Source organism: Hylobates moloch, unplaced genomic scaffold (assembly GCF_009828535.3).
Source record: "Hylobates moloch isolate HMO894 unplaced genomic scaffold, HMol_V3 SCAFFOLD_12, whole genome shotgun sequence".
Lineage (NCBI taxonomy): Eukaryota > Metazoa > Chordata > Mammalia > Primates > Hylobatidae > Hylobates > Hylobates moloch.
In genome coordinates this window covers 25,957,918-25,972,563 of record NW_026652287.1, presented here as the reverse complement: position 1 = coordinate 25,972,563, position 14,646 = coordinate 25,957,918, and the positions used below count along the sequence as shown (strand labels likewise).

At 36.9% G+C, this 14,646-nt stretch overlaps 1 protein-coding gene across 2 annotated transcripts in view; it reads right to left on the bottom strand.

Moving 5' to 3' along the window:
* CRY1 (cryptochrome circadian regulator 1) overlaps nt 1–14,646 on the bottom strand; it is a 104,511-nt gene that overhangs the window by 4,015 nt on the left and 85,850 nt on the right. For both annotated transcript variants that reach the window (XM_058425410.1, XM_032168798.2), the window contains exons 3-10: nt 9,793–9,935; nt 6,420–6,604; nt 5,927–6,015; nt 4,580–4,720; nt 4,189–4,500; nt 2,549–2,700; nt 2,119–2,321; nt 1,925–2,017 (exon numbers count right to left, since the gene is read on the bottom strand). In XM_058425410.1, coding sequence (XP_058281393.1) covers nt 1,925–2,017; nt 2,119–2,321; nt 2,549–2,700; nt 4,189–4,500; nt 4,580–4,720; nt 5,927–6,015; nt 6,420–6,604; nt 9,793–9,935 — 1,318 coding nt within the window. The remainder of the gene's footprint in view (nt 1–1,924; nt 2,018–2,118; nt 2,322–2,548; nt 2,701–4,188; nt 4,501–4,579; nt 4,721–5,926; nt 6,016–6,419; nt 6,605–9,792; nt 9,936–14,646) is intronic.

Here is a 14,646-nt window from a genome sequence, read left to right as displayed (position 1 = left end):
CAATTTTTAAAAGGCTTTATTCTTAATATCAACTTAGAACATCTGACTTAAAAAAAAAGCATTCCTCAAATGCTACCCTGTTTTTATCCTTATGTTTTTATTTTGAAAAATATAGATTCACAAACAGTTGCAAAGTTAGTACAAAGAGGTCTTGTTTCCCTATCTTCTTAGTGACATCTTATGAAACTACAGTACAACAATATAACCAGGTATCGACATTGATACAATGTGTTTGTACAATTTTATGCTCTTTTATCACATGTATAGATTTCTTTTTTCTTTTTTTTCCCTTCAATTTTTATTTTAAGGGTACATGTGCAGGATGTGCAGGTTTGTTACATAGGCCATGGTGGTTTGCTGCACAGATCAACCCATCACCTAGGTATTAAGACCAGCAAGCATTAGCTATTCTTCCTAATGCTCTCCCTGTCCCTGCCACCCCAACAGACCCCAGTGTGTGTGTTTTGTTGTTTTTGTTGTTTTTTGTTTTTGAGACAGAGTTTTGCTCTTGTTACCCAGGCTGGAGTGCAATGGCGTGATCTCAGCTCACCGCAACCTCCGCCTCCTGGGTTCAAGTGATTCTCCTGCCTCAGCCTCCCAAGTAGCTGGGATTACAGGCATGTGCCACCACGCCCGGCCAATTTTGTCTTTTTAGTAGAGACGGGGTTTCTCCATGTTGGTCAGGGGCTGGTCTCGAACTCCCGACCTCAGGTGATCCATCCACCTCAGCCTCCCAAAGTGCTGGGATTACAGTTGTGAGCTACTGCACCTGGCTCCAGTATGTGTTGTTCTCAGCATGTATCCATGTGTTCTCATCATTCTACTACCACTTATAAGTGAGAACATGAGGTGTTTGGTTTTCTGTTCCTGCCTTAGTTTGCTGAGGATAATGGCTACAAGCTCCATCATGTCCCTGCAAAGAACATGATCTCGTTCCTTTTTATGGCTGCATAGTATTTCATGGTACATATGTACCACATTTTCTTTATCTAGTCTATCATCGATTGACATTTAGGGTGATTCCATGTCTTTGCTAATGTGAATAGTGCTGCAATGAACATAGTGTGCATGTATCTTTATAACAGAATGATTTATATTCCTTTGGGTATATACCCAGTAATGGGATTGCTCAGTCAAATGGTATTTCTGCTTCTAGATCTTTGAGGAATCACCACAGTGTCTTCCACAATGGTTGAACTAATTTACATTCCCATCAACAATGTAAAAGCCTTCCTTTTTCTCTGCATCCTCACCAGCATCTGTTGTTTCTTGACTTTTTAATAATCATCATTCTCACTGATGCTGTCCTATTTTTTAATCAAATTACTGAGCTTCATGCTATTTTTGGTCAAAGCCAAAAACTAATATGATGATTCAAATTTCGAACACATACTGAATTCTTGAAATTATTAATATCACACATAAGAATTTACACACGGTCACTAAATTCGCATCATACAGAAAACTACTACAGACCAGACTTTATAAGAAAAACTCATGTGCAAAAAGACTAGAGGGCTCTATGCATGTGTACAATAAATCTTTTGGCCATGTTCACAGGGCCACTAACTTTCTTAACTAATTACCTTATAGTTGCCATACACCTAAAGAGTAAAAAATAATAAGCATTCTGAAAATATGACATTTGAGTTTCATTTTATCCTTAAAACTGCTCTCCTCAGTTTGCAAGAGCTTTAACTTGACCCAGTATCTATTATACGTAATGATGTTTTCCATCTCTAAAATGTCATCAATGGAGTGAAGAGATGTGTCTGGGTGCACATGTATGCATGCATACAAAGAATCTATTAAGCTAATTTCAAAGATAGATTTTTATAAAATATGTTAGTGAGGATCACTAACAAATAAATTTGTTTAATAACCTCTTCATGTTACTAAGTGCAGAAATTTCCTTTTCACTTACTTCCACTGCTGCTACAACCTGGGATATTTTCTGCAGAATATCCCATGAAGCCTCCATTCCCATTAGGATTAGAAGGTACTGATGCTAGAAGACCTAAAGGACAAAAAAATTTTCTTTTAAATTATGATCAAGATAAAATTCAAAGGTAAGTACATAAACAGCTGCCAAAGAAACAAAGACAGTTATTAACATACCTAGTCCTCTATATCGTGAAAGCTGCTGATAGATCTGTTTCATCCTTTCAATATTCAAACGGCTTGCTTCAGCATGGTTCACCATTGGTTTAGGATAATTAACTCCTATCAAACATTTGGCTACCTTTTGGATACCTTCTGGTGCATTCCAGGGATCATAGATATATTTTGCAGGGAAGCCTCTTAGGACAGGCAAATAACGCCTTTGGGAGAAAAAAGAAAGATTACTAATAAAATGCACTCTAAGCAAACTATAACAACTACTAGCTAAGACAGACCAAAATCAAATCAAGACCATTTAAATGATCTGTTTGCCCTTCTCATCTCTGCTGCCCATCATGAGTGGGGAATACTTTAAGCATTGATTAAACATGAAAAGCTCTTCTTGAATTAACTATTCCAAACTGAGTAGTAATCACCCTTGATTTACCTGATGTAGTCTCCATTGGGATCTGTTCTCCTACCAAAACCAACAGGGCAATAGCAGTGAAAAAACTGTTGAAAAAAGGAACTACAAGACAGCCACATCCAACTTCCAGCATTTATGCTCCAATCTGCATCAAGCAATAATTCTTCAAATACCTTCAGAAGTAACAGTAACCAATTAGTTTGCACACACATAATTCGCAAAGCAAGCATTTTCAAGGTCACAGTAGATCCAAAGTCAAGGCAAAGAAAATCTAGCACAGAATTGTAAAATTAAACATTCCAAAGTTAGTTTCCCTGTCTATGTTCTGTTCTATAATGAGCTCTTCCAGAGAAAGAAACACAGTAGTAATATAGTATGCTTCTGAAGAGAATTTACTTTTCCAATCTCTGCAGTGTTACTGGGAGAATGGAAGGTAAAAAAAATATTCAAATCACTGATTTAAAAGGATGTGGATTTAAAAGGATATTATTAGTAGATACAGGAAATGCAGTAAACCACTTTCAAGAAAGCAAAAATGCTATTACATAAAACACCAACAAAAACTTAGCTTCGTATTCTAGCCTAAATAAAGGAAGCATACTCAAATATAAATTCACTTAAAAATATATACTAGCATTACATAGTTTAATTTCGAATTCCTTGATCAGAAAGAAAATAGAAAATAAATGATTTATATATATATTCATTAAGTATGTTATACATTGTCTTTGTATACAACTGTGTACTAGGAAATATAAGAGATTAAACACACACACACACACACACACACACACACACACACACAAAGCTCAGAAATGGTCCTTGGATGGGGCAAATGTATGATACTGCCAGAAAGGTAAAAAATGTATGTAATGGCCGGGTGCGGTGGCTCATGCGTGTAATCCCAGCACTTTGGGAGGCTGAGGCAGGGGGATCATTTGAGGTCAGGAGTTCAAGACCAGCCTGGGCAATGTGGCAAAACCCTGTCTCTACTAAAAATACAAAATTAGCTGGGCACAGTGGTGGGCACCTGTAATCCTAGCTACTCAGGAGGTTCAGGCAGGAGAATCGCTTGAACCTGGAAGGTGTAGGTTGCATGAGCTGAGATCACGCCATTGCACCCCGGCCTGGGCTATAGAGCAAGAGACTCCGTCTAAAAAAAAAAAAAGTACCTAAGTCTTATTACGTATAATCCACAAGATGTCGTCACAAAACGTAGTATGCTTCTCTTTACATAATAGAAGTATTACTAAAAAGCTGTGAAGTTGAAGTGAGGTGAAATGATTTATATTTTAAAATTTATAATATGAATTCACTATCTCTAGGAACTCTTTAGTGAATTCTTTTGGTGACAGAAATATCACCTATAAATATATCTATCAACAAATTCAGTGTTAAATTTTACAGTTCTCTTAATGGCTAGGCTGGTGTAACCATTAAAATGACTTTAGGTTAATCAATTTAGCCAGTTTTCACCTTTTTGCTTGTCTGATTATATCATTTTTCTCTGAAAGTGTCCCCGTATTTGGGGAATTATATGTTTTATCCACTGAAAAACTACACTATAAATGAATCTATATAACAGACAACTTCTAGGATTTGTTTTATTAAGGTAAGGATTCCTTCAAAATAAGGCATGCTATATCAGTTAGAACACTTACCTTCATTCCTTCTTCCCAACTAATCCACAGGTCCCCTCGTGTCAGGAAGCAAGCAACTGCATGCCTGGCTAGATGATGAATCCAACCCTCCTGACGAAGCTGTGTCATGATGGCATCAATCCATGGAAAGCCTGTCCGGCCTTCTGCCCATTTCGCTAAAGCCTCAGGATTTTTATCCCAAGGAATCTGAACACAAATAGGGTTTCCTTCCATTTTATCAAAGCGTGGATTATTTGTTGCTGCTGTATAGAAAAATTCACGCCATAATAGTTGCCCATAAAGGGAAAGGGGAGGAGAACTGTTCTTCTTTACCTATGGTTAAAAAGCAAAGAAGTATTATCAGAATTTTTTTTTAAAGTATTAAACAATAAGCTGTAATTTTAGAGAATACCTTTTTGTAGAGATCTGTTAGTTTGAAGTAAAACAGTCGACATGACAAACAACCAAATCGGAGATAAGGACTAAGTCCAGTAGGGCTTGCAAGCAGAGAATTCGCATTCATTCGAGGTCTTTCAAAATTTGCCACCCAAGCCTGAAAACACACAGAGAAAATTACATTAACTAATTGTCTTTTTCATTTTAAAAGAACACTCAGAATGGAGATTTTTTTTAAAAAAGTTACATAGTTCTTGGGGAATAAAATCTTATCCTAGCCACAAATTACATGTTTTAATAAAAAATAAGACAGGATAAAAAAGTGAGCATTCTTTTGTTTCAGTCATCCTTGTGCAGCACATACTCATGTGAAATAAATTACCTTCCAATTTCCAACAGAAAGCTGAGAGCACCTTCAATCTCTCTCTCTCTTTTTTTTTTTTTTTTTTTCTGAGACAGGGTCTCACTCTGTCACCCAGGCTGGAGTGCAGTGGCTCAATCTTGGCTCACTGCAACTTCCAGCTCCCGGGTGGAGGATTCTCCTGCCTCAGCCTCCTGAGTAGCTGGGACTACAGGCATGCGCCACCACGCCTGGCTGTTTGTATTTTTAGTAGGGATGGGATTTCACCATGTTGGCCAGGCTGGTCTCAAACTCCTGACCCCAAGTGATCCACCCACCTCAGCCTCCCAAAGTGCTGGGATTACAGGCATGAGCCACCAGGCCTGGAAAATTTATTTATTTATTTTGAGATGGAGTCTTACTCCATCACCCAGGCTGGAGTACAGTGGTACGATCTTGGCTTACAGTAACTTCTGCCTCCTGGGTTCAAACAATTCTCATGCCTCAGCATCCCAAGTAGCTGGAATTACAGGCACACTCCACCACGCCTGGCTAACTTTTGTTATTTTTAGTAAAGATGGGGGTTTTGCCATGTTGGCCAGGCTGGTCTCGAACTCCTGACCTCAAGTGATCCACCTGCCTCAGCCTCCCAAAGTGCTGGGATTACAGGTGTAAGCCACCATGCCTGACTTTCAACCTGTCTCTTTAACACAAAGGTAAAGGTGAAATATAATTCTATTCTAGTTTCAAAATTGTGGCTACTAGATACCAGCTTAGGTAGAAAGAACAGAAGAGGTAGTGTGGTAGTAGCTAAAGTGGAAATAATTAGAAGAGGAGGAGAAAGAGCATTTAAATGAGGAGATGGTAGTTAATTTTCAAACAATTAGGTTTGTGCTATTTTAATCATTTCCGTTAATCCTCCCCTTTCAACAATCTATTTGTTATTTTTAAAAGAGAGAAAAATTATTTTTTAAATGGCAGTTTGGAAATACAAGCATAGCTACATAATCTACATTATCATACTTTTCTTTCCAAATGCCTTTCCAAACGAGTGAGTGCTTCAGTTTCTCCACCTGGCCACACTGCAGAGGATAAGCCATCTGTATCGAAACCTACAAGAAAGAAAAGAAAAAAACATCATTCTTCCAAAACTAAAGTAATTTTTATTTAACCCCAATAACTGGGAGAACAAATTACTTTGCAGAAAAATTAAGAGAGTATCATAAAAATGAACTGAAGGCCTAAATAAGCCCTCACCTACAGAGGATATGACATGGTTTCAATTTTTCAGGATGTACATCTTAAGGTGTTAACAATAGATCACATATTTATAAAACACATAAATGATGAACAAACATATCACTTCTTAAAGGGTTCTTTTTCTTTCTTCTCCCCCTGCCCTTTCTTTCTCTCATAATGCAAAATACTTTACATGGCAAAATTAAAAGGGGAATTTTCTGAGTAATTTATGATTTATTAACTTTTAAGCCTTACACTGATTACAGTTTACACTCACCTAGCTCTTCCAGTGAAGGGACTCCATATTTCTCATCATGGTCATCAGACAGAGGAGTTGTGCACTTTTCTATCACTTCTGAAGTAATTGTCTCTACTGGTATCTCTAGTGGTTCCATTTTGCTGATGAGAGTCTGGAATCTTTTATAAGTTAGAGGCGGTTGTCCACCATTGAGTTCTATGATCCTATAACAAGAGTTAGTAAAATGTAGACAGTATAAAAAAAGACAATAAATTTTGGCTAACAAGCTCCCAAAAGGCTTAAAAAGCAGAAAATAAAATTAATCACTGAAGTCTTTGAGGAGAATGTTAGCTTGTTATAATGACCAAGAAATGTGTCCAAAATGATTAATGAGTCCAAAAATCATTCTCTTGAGCTTCCAGACATCCTCTAGGTATCAAATATACACACTACACAAATATTAAAACCTTTAAGACAAAGAATATTAAGAACTTATGAGAGGAAAAAACAAGTAAGAGGGTAAATTAGTCTAAAGGCAATTACAAAAAGTTAATACACACAGACATATGAAAAACATGTTATGGCCCAGCTCAAAGAATCTCAATCATCAATAAAAACTAAACCAGGTTGATAATTATATGAAAGAGTAATCAGCAGGTCTCATTTAGGAAAAATAAATTTTATTGTATACATTTGAGTTTACAACACATTATGGGATACATGTAGATAGTAAAATGGTTACTATAGTGAAGCAGATTAACATATTTATAATCTCATATAGTTACTTTTTTGTATGTGTGTGACAAAAGCAGCTAAAATCTACTTATTTGATAAAAATTCCAAATAAAAGACAATTTTATTAACTAAAATCCTTACTCTGTACACTAGACCTCTAGTGTTGTTCATCTTACATAACTTCTACTTTGTATCCTTGGACCTACATTCCTGATATGGTTTGGCTGTGCCCCCACCAAAATCTCATCTTGAGTTGTAACTCCCACAATTCCCACATGTCATGGGAGGGACCCTGTGGGAGGTAACTGAATCATGGGGGCAGATCTTTCCCGTGCTGTTCTCATGATAGTGAGTAAGTCTCACAAGATCTGATGGTTTTTAAAAGGGGGAGTTGCCCTGCACAAGCTCCCTCCTTGCCTGCTGCCACCCATGTAAGACATGACTTGCTCCTCCTTGCCTTCCACCATGATTGTGAGGCCTTCTGAGCCATGTGGAACTGTAAGTCCATTAAACCTCTTTCTTTTGTAAATTGCCCAGTCTCAGGTATCTCTTTATCAGCATCGTGAAAACGGACTAAAACAATTACCCTACTTCCTTCAGCAAATTTTATAAATTTGGATTCTATATTACTGTGGTGACAATTACTTCCTATTTTCTATTGTGCTAATGAAGGCATGAGAGATGTCAGCATATGTATCTATGTCACATACTTAGAACACATAAGCCCCCAAATTTCAAGTTATTTAAATTTAAGTATCTTTTTATTTACTTCTGATCACTAATTACCTCAATCAAGTATTAATTTAAAAAAAATAACTAGCTTTGCCAAAGGTAGTTTAGATTAAGTTTAGATACTATTTTGGAATAACTACTCTTTTTCACTATGGCCATTTGCTTAGCATTTGGCCTTAATAAAAAATGACAGGTGAAATCCAACTCCATCATTTTATAGATGTGAAAACAGGCCTACCAGCAGAGTTAAGTAAACTAGTCAAGGTCATATAACTGATAAATGGCAAATCAAGGTTTTCTTAGTGTATTTTAGTGTATTTTTCATTATACAATACGTAGTGATGTATCAACTACAGATACATACAGAAAATAATACAGAAAGCAATCACCATAAAAGATACCCTGTTTAAGTAAATTTTGCTTTGGTGTATTTTTAATTTATTCATAGGGTTGCAATGAATTTTGCTGAATGTAATGATACCACAATAACACTACTGAGGACATTGTTAATTACACAACAGTAGCAAAATGAGAATCTTAGGACAAAACATTTTCTATATGTTACATTTTAATATGATAAATTACATATAGTAAATATTCACATTCAATCCAATAAACACTTAAGTTTTTTTTTTTTTTTTTTTTTTTTTTTGAGATGGAGTCTCACTCTGTTGCCCAGGCTGGAATGCAGTGGTGCTATCTTGGCTCACTGCAACCCCTGCTTCCCAGGTTCAAGTGATTCTCCTACCTCAGCCTCCCAAGTAGCTGGATTACAGGCACCTGCCACTATGCCTGGCTAATTTTTGTATTTTTAGTAGAGATGGGGGTTTCACCATTTTGGCCAGGCTGGTCTTGAACTCCTGACCTTGTGATCTACCTGCCTCGGCCTCCCAAAGTGCTGGGATTACAGGCGTGAGCCATCGCGCCTGGCCTAAACACTGAATTTTATGCATAACACTAAGTCTCCCACTTAGAAGCAATTGCTTTTATCCTGTTTTGCCCCCTCCTTGCTATGAGCTCCCTAAAGTTAAGCAAATTGGTGAGCTCAAAGGCAAGATTATTAAAAGATACATGAATTCTAGCTTAGTATCAAGTAAGACCTTTGTCTGAATCAAATCATGGTTTTTTGATACATTTAAAATGTGAAATCAAATCAACTAGTTTGTCATGTTACAGAATTTGTTTTACTAACTTGATAAAATACATAAATTACTAAAAAAGTAAAATGATTTAAAAGGTAAATAAATTATAAGATTTCAGTACTTAAAAGGACAATGGTATGCCAAAAGTTTTAAAAAGTTAAGTTTTATAGACCTCTAAGACTCATAGCATATAATACTCCCTAAATTTAAGTTTGACCACAGAATTTCTGTGGGACAAAGCATCACCAAGGACTGGTGTTGGAAGAAATACACTTCGAGAAATATTCTATTATGCCATTGTTCAGAGGACTACAGCTATGCAATGTTACATTACATCCAATTTGCATCTGGATTTAAAATCCAGACAGACAAGATAGATATACATGAAATAAGATAACATTAAACAAGCATATAAATATGTCAAGGCAATTTATAACTATGTATAACTATAAAATTGATAATGCTAAGAGCCCAGAAAGACAAGATCACAGAAGGCTGAGTTAAGAGTAGTCAAGGAAAATTCGGTAACAGTCTTAATCCATAATAGTTTTGAAATTGAAATGCTGATACCTGTCATTGGGTCAATAGCGGCTAAATAAAATGCTAAGGATTTGACATATGTTCACTTAATTCTCCCATAACTCTGTGAAGTACATGTTATTTCTACTTTATAAACCTCAGTTAAAAACTTATCTATGTAGTTAATACCACCAAACTATATACTTAAAAATGGTTAAGATGGTAAATATTATGTTATACGCATTTTCCCACAGTAAAAAAAAAAAAGAAAAAAAAGGACTCACTTGTCTAGGTCATATAATGTATGTGAAATTCTTACAATGACTTCTACTCCAGCTTCAGTTGCCAGTTTCTTAATAGCTGCATCTCGTTCCTTTCCAAAGGGCTCAGAATCATACTCAATTGAAAGTTTAGTAATGTTCCATTCCTAAAGTAAGAGAAAGGGGAACAATGTACACCAATTTTAATAGTTATTTTTTCTATTATAACAAAAAGTGAAAAAGCTGAAAATCTACATATCAAAGGATTATACATAAATCAAACTTTGAATATGCAGGAAAAAGTAAACAATTTATCAATTAAAAAATACATAAGTAACAAATGTATAACCCATTAGATTCTAGGCATTATGCTAGGCAACAGACAATCTAGCAAAGCAATATGCTTAAAACCAGCTCTTATACTAAATGTGTTTGTAGAGCACTTTACTTTTTCAAATTACTCATACTTACATTACATACTTTCATTTGAGCCTCAAAACAACACTCAGAGTTTGGCACTTTGGTTAGCATTTCCATTTTGGAGATAAGTTTATTTTTAAAACTTAGGGACCTGCCAGAGTTCACAGAGAGCCAGACCACCTGAATTTATGTCTGTTGAGTCTAAGAACTGGTCTTTAACTAACCTTTGATAGTTGATATGGTATAAGCTGCCTGGCTGAGGTCGTGTGTGTGTGTGTGTGTGTGTGTGTGTGTGTAAATATTTTCTTTCTGATTACTAAAAAATGTTAACCGAAAAATTTGGAGATGGTAATAATAATAGCAGTTACTTATTATCAGGAGCTATGTTAATAAGCTCTGTACATCTCCTTATACTGATTTTAAATGAGGAAACTGTGACTTAAGGGAATTGATTTTTCTTAAGGAGAAAGTTTTTTTTTATTCTAAGTCTATTCTGATTTATCTCATAAAGAAAAAATTCCACCATTATTTAACTGCCTATACGGTAACATACTATAATTCACCAAACACCTCCAGATTAGACAAGGGCTATTCCAATGGTGGGCTTAAAAAAATTGCTATTCTAGGCCGGGTGTGGTGGCTCATGCCTGTAATCCTAGCACTTTGGGAGGCCGAGGTGGGTGGATCACCTGAGGTCAGCAGTTCAAGACCAGCCTGGCCAACATGGTGAAACCCTGTCTCTACTAAAAATAAAAACATTAGCTGGGTGTGGTGGCACATGCCTGTAATCCCAGCTACTCGGGAGGCTGAGGAAGTAGAATCACTTGAACTCAGGAGGTGGAGGTTGCAGTGAGCTGAGATCGTGCCACTGCACTCCAGCCTGAGCGATGGGAGCAAGGCTCCATCTTAAAAAAAAATGCTATTATAAACTTTACAGTATATATCTTTACCTTTATGCACACATCTTACAAATTTTAGGGTATTTATCCAATTTTTTCCTAGAAATAATCCCTTGAAAAACAACTGATGAGTCAAAGATAAGCACATTCAAAATTCTGATAGGCTGTCAAATTATGTACCAGGAAGACTGTACAAATTTACATTCCCATCAGCAGTACACCTAAGTGCTTGATCTCCACACACTTGCCAATAATATGTATTAGTAATCATTTTTTTTTTTTTTAAGATGACATTTCACTTTGTCCCCCAGGCTGAAGTGCAGTGGCATGATCTCGGCTCACTGCAACCTCCGCCTCCCAGGTTCAAACGATTCTCCTGCCTCAGCCTCCCGAGTAGCTGGGATTAAAGGCACACACCACCACAACTAGCTACTTTTTGTATTTTCAGTAGAGACGGCGTTTTGCCATCTTGGCCAGGCTGGTCTCAAACTCCTGACCTCCATCTACCTCGGCCTCCCAAAGTGCTGGGATTACAGGTGTGAGCCACCATGCCCAGCCAGTAATTGTTTTTAAATGTCTGCTAAACTACTAGGAAAAAAATAATATCTCATTAAAAATTTTTTCCTTTCTTAAAAGTCCTGAAGAGTGCACATCAAGAAATTAAGTGCTGTTGACTTTGAGGAATAGAATTTGAGCGTGTAAATAAGATAACTTTTACACTCTGCTGTATTACTCAGATTTGTTAGTACACACTTGCTATTTTTGAAATTTAAAAATAAAACTAAGATGCAAATAGAAAAGCATTCTATTTCTTTGTTTTATAGTGAGGTAGCACAGAATAGTTTAAAAACACAGGATCTAACAAGTTAGACTTCCTAAGTTCAAAGACTGGCTCAACTACTTAGGCAAACTGCTAAACTCTCCATGCCTGTTTCCTAGTCTATAAAATGGGTAGAATAAGTAAGGTACAGAGAGAGTGCCTAGCACATAATAAACCCTATGTAAGTATTTGCTACAGTGAAGTGAAAAAATTAACCATATTATTGGGTTGCTAAAGAATTAAATAACATAATGCATATAGAGTGTTGAGGACAGAGCACAGTGCATAGCAAACCCTCAGTGAATGACAGGAATTCTTTTTCTTTTCTTTTCTTTTTTTTTTTTTTTAAGAGTTAGGCTCCCACTCTGTTGCCCAAGCTGGAGTGCAATGGTGCAATCATAGCTCACCGCAACCTCAGACTCCAGGGCTTGAGCAATTCTCCCACCTCAACCTCCCGAGTAGCTAGGACTACAGGCATGCACCACCATACCCAGCTAACTTAATTTTTTTTTTTTTTTTCGTAAAGACAGAGTCTCACTATATTGCCCAAGCTAGTCTCAAAATCCTGGCCTCAAGAGATCCTCCTGCTTCGGCCTGCCAACGTGCTGGGATTACAGACGAGAGCCAATGTGCCTAGTGCGATTTAATACTGTTTTTTTGAAAAATATTATTTTAAATCTTAGGTAGTAAATACTGAAGTGAGTCAATAAATAACACTTCCTGCCCCTTTTCCTTCTTGAGTTCAGTCACGTAAGCCGGGGGCTAAAGATAAAAATATCAGCCATATTATTAGCAAAGCTAATAGAAATAGTAGAAAACATACTAGGTTTCAGGGCAGGTAAACTTGCTAATATTATTTCACTGCTGAATCAAACAGATTTACCTACTCAATCATAAGCAGCACCTCCCTGCAGTGTGGGCTTTCTCTATAAAATGTATTACATAGAAGAGGAGAACATAACGTGTGCTCTCTACAACTAAAAGAAAAGGAGCCGTCTGAGCTAAACTAGCCCAGCTCCTTCTCCTAAACTCACCAATGAGATCATTCACTTTTCCTTCCCTGGGGATAAATTAGTGAACATCTCTCCACAAGAAAAATGAAAATCTAGGGAAGAGAAAGTTTCCTCAACATTAAATGCATTCATTAATACACTAAATATTTATTGTAATTCTATGACAGATACTATGCTAGATGACCCTCTCCTGGAGCTTATTGAGAAAGAGTGGCAATACAGAGGTAAATTAATGAATACGTAACTATTAGGGGAAAAAAAATGCTATGATAGAGAATACGGGGATGGGGTCTGAGGTGGTAAGCTAATAATCCACACTCTGTCTTCCAGACTGCACTGGCTAGACTTCAAGTAAGTTGTAAAAGCAAATATCCTTGTTTTTTCCTATCTTGGGTAGAATGCATTCAGTGTTTCACCTTTAAGTATGATTTTGTGTTTTTTTATACACTTCCTTTATCAAATTGCTATTTAGCACTTGATATGGTTTGGCTGTGTCCCCGCCCAAATCTCATTTTGAATTGCAGCTCCCATAATCCCCACATGTCATGGGAGGGACCCAGTGGGAGGTAACTGAATCATGGGGGCGGGTTTCACCCGTGCTGTTCTCATGATAGTAAGTCTCACGAGGTCTGATGGTTTTTTAAAGGGCAGTTCCCCTACACATGCTCTCTTGCCTGCTGCCATGTAACATGTGCCTTTGCTCCTCCATCTTCCACTAAGATTGTGAGGCCTCCCCAGTCATGTGAAACTGTGAGTCAATTAAATCTCTTTCCTTTATAAATTACCCAGTCTCAGGTATGTCTTTATTAGCAGTGTGAGAACAAACCAATACAGCACTTTAAAAAATTTCTAGTTAGCTAAAAGACCTTTTTAAAAAGTATACATGGGTGCTGAATTATGTCAGATGCTTTCTCTTCATCTGTTAAGATAATTTCTCTTTTCCTTTATCCTATTAATCCAGTAGGTTATATTAATTGATTTTTTTTCATGCTCAACCAACTTTGTATTCATGAGATAAACCCCACTTGATCCTGAAGTAGTAGTATTTTAAAATATAGCAGGCTGGACACAGTGGCTTACACCAGTGAGCTCTTTGGGAGGCTGAGGCAGGCGGATAGCCTGAGCTCAGGAGTTTGAGACCACTCTGGGCAACATGGTGAAACCCCGTCTCCAATAAAGATACAACAATTAGCCAGATGTGGTGGTGGTTGCCTGTAATTCCAGCTACTCAGGAGGCTGAGGCAGGAGAATTGCTTGAACCTGGGAGGTAGAGGTTGTAGTGAGTCTATATTGTACCACTGCACTCCAGCCTGGGCGATAGAGCAAGACTCCATCTCAGAAAAAAAAAAAAAAAAAAAAAGAAAAAAAAATATATATAGCCAGGTTCATGGCCAGGTACGGTGGCTCATACCTGTAATTCCAGCACTTTGGGAAGTCAACATGGGAGGATGGCTTGAGCACAGGAGTTCGAGCTCAGTCTAGGTAACGTAATGAGACTACATAGCGTCTTTACAAAAAAAACTTTTTTTAAATAAAAAATATTGCTAGATTCAATTTAGTGATTTCTGAGTCTTTGTTTATGGGGGACACTTGGCTATACTTTAAATTTTTTCTTAAACTTTCCTTGTCAGGTTTTGGTATCAGGGTTATGCTGTCCTCATAAAATGAGTTGGGAGGTAATCTCAATCTTGTTTTCTGAAAGAGTTTAAGAAGGAAATATTTCCTT